Below are 7,247 nucleotides of genomic sequence, written 5' to 3'. Positions count from 1 at the left end.
CCTACCTCGTACAGCTCTCAAGTGTCACTGGTGGCTCTGTTCCTCCCACTGATCCCACTGGCCAGGAATCCTGGCCAATGGGAGCAAGGTGGGATGGAATCTGCAAGCCAGTGCTGTAGACAAAGCTGTCCTGCACTATGATTTCCAGCACAGAGCTGCTTCCTCTTCCCCTGCAGGCAAAGCTCCCAAACTTAATCCACCCCGCAATGTTTGGGATACCCGTTACCCCAAGTCACGCATCTAGGCACTGAATCTTGGCAACCCCCCATGCTATCTTGCCCTGCTGCAGGAGGCTCAATCAAGGCAAGCCGCCTGTTCTAGGATTCCATTGGACAGAGGTAGAAAATCTATGACAGAAGTTCTGAGTAAGGCCTGCTCTCATATCTGCATAAGAAGAAAAAAGCATTATCCTTTCACCTGCAAGCACCACCCCCACAGCTCCCACCTGCAGGGAACAGACAACTGTGGTCACAGATCTGCAGATAGTGGTGCCTGTGTTCAATCAACATCAGCAAAATGTCTTGTGGCCTGTAATCAGATTACCCTGATAGGCTGCACGCAGCCTATGGAGCACAGGCTGCACAGCACTGAGGTAAAAGGTGTGCAGAACAAAGACAATTAATTTAAAAAAAAAAAAAAAAAAAAAAAAACCCAAGTTACATGCTAAAGGGGGAGGATATTAGAAAGATCCAAAAGATTTAAGGGTCATCTTTAAAACTAAGTACAGGAAACTTGCACAATAGACGTATACTGTAAAAAAGATCTGATTCCTTCACTTATCAGGCATCCATAGCGATAATTCAGTGTTTTTATCCATAGATCTCAAATAGAACTATTCTCATTTTACAGCTTGGGAAACTGAGGCACCAAAGTCAGCCAGAGATGGAGGGAGGATTTTCCTAATTTTGAGTCTAGCATATACTAGTCCATGTTGTCCCCTAAGATCTTACAAGACAGGTCAGACTTCAGAGGTGAGTGACCTCTTGTCTTCTGCCACAGTTAGGTTTCAGTAAGATCTGCATAAGAAACGGTCTTCTATTAGGAGAGAAAATGAATATATCCACTTTGAAAGAAACTGAAAAAGGTGTATTACTAATATTACTTAGTTTTCAGCCTAGGACAAATCCATCCATGTCATAATAGTTGGTCCCAAAGTTGTGAATAGGTCACTTAACTGCCCCTTGTTCCCTTGGCCTCCTGACCCCCTTTCAAATACTAAGATCACAACTTGCTCCCCTTCCCAATGAGTCAGGCTAGCAACTGCAGCAAGAAGCCAAGGTCAGAAGCACTTCCTTTACAAATGACTGCAAATTAGCATAGGTACTCTGCTCTAGCAAGTATAATCCCACGTAGTTTCACACTGCAATCAGGGTCCCGCTTTCTAATTTCTTCTGCCACAGTTAGGTTTAGGGGTAGTCAGTTTTTATGTTCAGCACAAGCAGACGCTCAGATTTATTGAAAAAAACTGCTCTCCTGAACTCTTCTCTCCTGATTAGTTTATTACACATACACAAACCTTAATCTATAGCAGAGTTAATTAACAATTCATTTGAAAATCACTGAGTAAGAAAGGACTTCCTCACAGCTTTAATTGAAAAGGTAAAGGTCAAATAGGTTTTCCTTTCAGGGAAATGGATAATTCCTATATAAAGTCTGCTTTAGGAGAATCAGAAAGGCAACCTGTGATCCAGCAGCAAAAAAATTACCACTTTTGCAATGGTTGAAACATGCTCTGGATATTTCAGAGATTCTAGAACATCCATTAGTTTGCTGCTAGCAGCTTATCCAGCAACAACAACTAAAGGATGCATTTACAATACACTTGTTAACCTTGTGTGTGCATCAGGAAGGATAAACATCTTACCAAGTGACTGTTACACTGAGGGAAATTTGTAGCTAGAGGGAAGTGCAGTATCAGTAGAGAAAAAGTGATTCTGTTTGGGAGGTTGAATCACAAGATCCTCAGGCACAAGTCAGCTACAATGGAAGATTAAATAAAGGAGAAGGAACCCACACCTTCCAACACCTTGTCTGCAGATGCAAGTTCATTCCAAAGGACAGATGCTTCAGAAGGAAGATGATGTAAAACCAACAATACTAAAAATGATTTTTAGTGATGTCTATTTCATCAGCTGTACAGGGAAGCCCGGCTCCCCACAAGTTCAAGTCACTTCTTGCTCACGTTTGAAAGCAATTTGACTTCTTTCCGGAGTAGGAAGAGTACTAAATCCATCTCCCTCATCCATGATTTTTCTTGAAGGCAGACATTAGCAGACAGGAGATGTAACATCATGTTGCTCAGTTTCAATAGTCTGTGAGAACAAATGTACAGGCATGGAGAAGGAAAAACAACCTAAAATCCTCATATGGATCCTAGAAGACAGGAATGAAAAGAAAACACATATATAAGCTTTAAAAATATGATAAGCACAAAAAGCACCAAGAAGATTTTTAAGTGCTTTATTGCAAACTAAGTATCTCCACATTGACAGGTTGCTAGCTTTTCACTCCAGGCTCCCTAATTTCCCACTGCTTTAAGTCATTTCTGTTCAGTCCACAGTTAAGTATGAATGATCCTCCACTAACCTATAAGTCCAATGCAAGATACTTTCAAAAAAATGGAAAGAACAATCTGCAGAACCCTCAGCAATCAATATCATGATACATAAAGGAAATAGCCACTCCTCACCTGACTCTAGTTCAGCTGACGTATGAGCTTGTTAATTCCCTCGGCGCGGAACCCAGTTTCACCTATCTCCTTAAGGAACCCCACTTTGTTACGTGCAGCATGGCGAGCAACAGAGAGATGAAATGGCCATAAGAAGTTAGTGATTTCTCGGAAATGCTGCCCAGCTGAATAAATTTCATGAATGAGATCTTCCAGGCAAATGACATCATACTTTCCTGAGGGGAGGAAGGACATACATAAACATGGGGATGCACATGACTAAAATCCTACTGCACCTCAGACTATCCTCACATTTCCACATGAACCTTCCCTTGTCAATTCCTCTTGTCCTCTTCTCTCAGCGAGAAGCAGTCTTCCTCACAGATCAGAACGCAAACTATTTAAGTTACAGTCCCCTCTTCCCTCAGTTCACTCCCCTTTTTAGGTCCTCTTCCTCACCTAGATGCTCCTCTATCAGAGTGTTGTCTGTCAGAGGGACCCTCTTCTTGTTGATCTTTGCTTGACCCCGTTTCAGGATGAGCTCGCGTATAGATTTCAGATTGGGATATCTGCAACAAAAAGTTGATTAACAACAGTGCAGCACAAGTATTTGAAATACATTTAGAGAAAAAGATCAACACAATTTTTAGGTATCAAGACACCAACATTATGAACCGAACTAGCAAACTAACGATTTTACCATATTTTGATACCAAGAGGAAAATAACTACAAGAAAGTCACTATCAATATTTACAGTTTACCAGAATCAGATGAACACTCACCCCCATGCTACATAAGGCTCCACAGTGCGCAGCATCTTCAGCGAGCCAGGAGTCAGTTTAATGAATGTGCCACTGAAAATCTTCCTCAACCGCAGCATCTCTATCACCCTCCGCACCCTTAGACTCACCCCTTTAATCCTGAAGAAGAGAAATCACATTGGTAACTATACTTGTCCTATCCAGGCATCAACCTATGATCACTTGTAAGGGACTCTATCTTGATATCCTTCACCCTTGTTCTTTTCACTGCAGCAAGCAGAGATCAAGAAATGAGCCTGGGCAATTACAAACATAACCAAGAAAAGGAAGATTATGATATACTAGGGAGCTGCACCCACTGCTCACTACGCTCATCAACCTTCCCCTCCTCCCATCCCAGGGGTAGGCAGCTCTGGCTCCCCCCCCCCCCCCCCCCCCACACACACACACACACACACACACACACACAGCGCCGGCCCGGGTTCAGCCACCAGGGCCGGGTTGATGCCTTGCACTCTTCCCCCAGACGCTGGGGGTTGGACTGAGGCCTCCCAAGGCCACACTTTCTCCCCCAGCTACTGGGAGGGGGAGCAAGCCATAGCACGGTAGCCCTGGCTCCCCTGCAAGCACTGGGGAGGAGAAAGGATTGAGGCTGTGACAAGGCAACCCAAGCTCTCGAGCACTGGTGAAAGGGGGAGGGGAGGGAAGGGAGGGAGGAAGCAGGCAGGATGCAGAGTGATGCGATGATGTCACTCTGTCACCCCCCAGGAAAAGGGTTTTTTATATACACAGAGAAAAAAAAGACCCTTACTCTGCAATCCTAACAACGAAGGCCAGCTTGTGTCCCTGAGGTAAAACCATTTGTCCAGGCTTCTTTTCCATGCGCTTCAACCTGACCTCATCTCTGTGTTTGCGACGTGAATCCCGAACGAATGTTTCAATACGTTTGAACTGTATCTGCTTCCCTTTCTGGTGCTAAATACAGAAAGATGAGAGATAAGCCCTAACAGAACACGTATGAAGGGTAAATGCTGTCAGAGGAAGAAAGTGAGATTTAGGGCCTGATTGAAAGAATTCTGAAGAGCATGAGGCCAAACTCAATAGACAATCTTGCAGTGTTGTATAGAACAAGATGACCTCAGTTGTTAGCTTCAATCCATGAGGAGCCAGCCTACTGAGTTTTTTACCTGAGTAAGTTAGGAAAAAATACATAAAAGAATATGTTCTGCTTTTCACAACACTCAATATCATTGCATCTTAGGAATGTTAAATATTGGTTAATTGAACAGTCGATTAACCTCATTAATTCTTCTTGATTACTTGACTATTCTATTGTCCCTGGGGCTGGGGCCGGCAGCCAGTGCACTCTAGCCCCACTCCCAAGGAGCTCCCTTGCCACTCTGTGCTGCTGCCTCTCTATCAGAAGCAGCAGCATGGGGTGCCACGTGGGAGCTGGTGTGAGAGAGGAGCCAGTTTAAAAACCAGCTCCCCTCACAGGCCGGCTACCTGTCGCCCCACACTGCTGCCTCTGATATAGAGGAGGCGGCAGCACAAGGTGGCAGTAGCCCCTATCCAAGGGTAGCGGCTGAGATCCTGCTTTGGCACAGGATGGAACTGAGCTGAGCTGCCTGACCTCCTGGCTTCTAATACACTTTAAATGCAGAGCCACAGTGGGGGTAGGTCCCGGACCTGGTGCAGCCAGGACCGAGACAGGCTGCTGGCCAGCCTGCTAAAAAATTTACTGGCAGGTGGAGGGGGGAAGAAATGCATGCAGTCTGAAGCATTAACCTGTAAGCTTTTGCTTATATGTTAATCAACTACACTATTGCATTCCTAGTGCACATCGGCATGAGAGAGAAACTAAACAGAGCCCAATGTAGCCTAAAGCGAACAGGGTTCCAAAGCTGCTAAATACTAGTGATATCAGCTCTCAGGTGTCACAGGTGATCATGCAAAAGCGACAAGGAGTCCTGTAACACCTTACAGACTAACAGATGTATTGGAACATAAGCTTTCATGGGCAAAGACCCACTTCATTAGATACAAGTGGGTCTTTGCCCACGAAAGCTTATGCTCCAATACATCTGTTAGTCTGTAAGGTGCTACAGGACTCCTTGTCGCTTTTGCAGATCCAGACTAACACAGCTACCCCTCTGATACATGGGTGATCATGTAACTGCTAAGTTTTGATGAGGTTACACGATTATTCAATTAATCATTATCTGACATCCCTACTAAATTCAGTGCAGGACCAATGCAGAGAAAACCATCAGTCAGCAACAACTTAGCCATGTATGAGTGTAATGACTAGGTGTAGACAGGCTTTTGGTTGGCAATGTAGCTTGCTACAACTAGATTAACTAAGAATAAAATCCCCAAGTCACTAATATACATAACAATTATAACAACCACACCCAACTCCCTTAAAACAATCTCATATCCTCGGTGTTAAAAACTGAGCCTCCTCCCACAGCTACTTCCCTCCTGGGCAACCCCACCTCGACTATCAAACTGCAGAAATGCAGGGAGAGACCTTTCCACAGGCACTATTCCGCAAAGGGCATCCCTCCTCCAGCTGGTGCAGACTTTGCTTTGGTAGCCTGGCTCTCCAGGTCACACAGGCATAAGAAAAGGAGCAGGTGCCATTAGCAGCCTATGGAAAGGGGGGGGGGGGGGGGGCAGGTAAAGATGTAGGATCCAGTATAGTCGATTAACCGGTTAAACTTTCAGAGGAGTAGCCGTGTTAGTCCGTGTGAATCTGCAAAAGCGGCAAGGAGTCCTGTGGGACCTTATAGACTAACTGAAGTGTTGGAGCATAAGCTTTCGTGGGCAAAGACCCACTTTGTCAGATACATGCATCTGACGAAGTGGGTCTTTGCCCACGAGAGCTTATGCTCCAACACTTTGTCAGATACATGCACAGGACTCCTCGCTGGTTACACTTTGCGTTGGAAAGGGGATGCCCCAGCCTGCCAGGCACATCCCTAGGGGCTGGGTGGGGAGGCAGGTCACGAGGCCCCTACCTTCCTCTTGTCCAACAGCGCCTGCTTTGCCTGGGTGGCCTTGAGGGCCTGGTAGGCCTTCCTCTTCTTCAGCAAGTTCTCCGGCACCAGGGGGATCTTCCTCTTGGGCCTGGCGCAACAGAAGCGAGACGCGTCACGCCGGCCCGGGGTTCCCCCCCCCAGCACCGCGCTGCGCAGCGAAGAGCCGCAGGGCAGGGCGCGCCCTCAGCGCTGGGCAGATACGGGACGGCTCGCGCCGCTTTCCACCCCCCCCCCCCCCAACCGCCGCGGGGACCCACCGCGCGCACGTGCGTGCGTCCCCTCAACTGCAAACGGGTCCCCGCGCGCGCGCACACACAGAGCCGCCGCGGGCTCGCACCTGTTCCCCGCAACCGGTAGCGCCCCGGCGCCCGCTCCGCAGATGGAAACGGACCTCCCCGCTCGCAAATTAACCACTTACTCTGGCTCCGCCATGTTGCCGTCTCCACTGGAGTTGCGTCACTGCGCACGCGGCCACTTTTGCCGACGAGCCCTGCGCCGCGCACGCCGACGAGCCGCTATCACCGCGCATGCGTCCTCCTATGGCTGTCAGCCTCTCGCTCTCCCCGTAAAACCATAGACACGTCCCATGGTTTTGCTCTCAGGCCTGGAGGACTGCCACCTCTATGGTTCTGTGACGTAGCTAAGAGAGGGAGAGCGCGTTCCGCAGTCGGCTTGGAGGCTTGCAGCATGGCGTAGCTGGCGGCAGCGCTGCAGCGCGGGCCCTGGGAGGTGCCCGCCCCGCCCCCGCGACTGAGGTCCCCAAGTCACCAGAG

General features: G+C 47.7%; 1 protein-coding gene across 1 annotated transcript; it reads right to left on the bottom strand.

Annotated features, from left to right (window-relative positions):
• Positions 1-1,479: 1,479 nt before the first annotated feature.
• On the bottom strand, positions 1,480-6,971 carry RPL7L1 (ribosomal protein L7 like 1). Its single transcript, XM_006125580.4, has 7 exons — positions 6,893-6,971; positions 6,454-6,562; positions 4,242-4,405; positions 3,452-3,589; positions 3,128-3,237; positions 2,690-2,904; positions 1,480-2,373 (listed from the first exon to the last, which is right to left on the bottom strand). The coding sequence occupies exons 1-6, from the start codon at positions 6,904-6,906 to the stop codon at positions 2,696-2,698; spliced, it is 744 nt and encodes a 247-aa protein (XP_006125642.1). The 5' UTR covers positions 6,907-6,971; the 3' UTR covers positions 1,480-2,373; positions 2,690-2,695.
• Positions 6,972-7,247: the final 276 nt, after the last annotated feature.

Source organism: Pelodiscus sinensis, chromosome 5, assembly GCF_049634645.1.
Source record: "Pelodiscus sinensis isolate JC-2024 chromosome 5, ASM4963464v1, whole genome shotgun sequence".
In the NCBI taxonomy this organism is placed as follows: domain Eukaryota; kingdom Metazoa; phylum Chordata; order Testudines; family Trionychidae; genus Pelodiscus; species Pelodiscus sinensis.
This window is presented reverse-complemented; position numbering and strand designations above follow the sequence as displayed.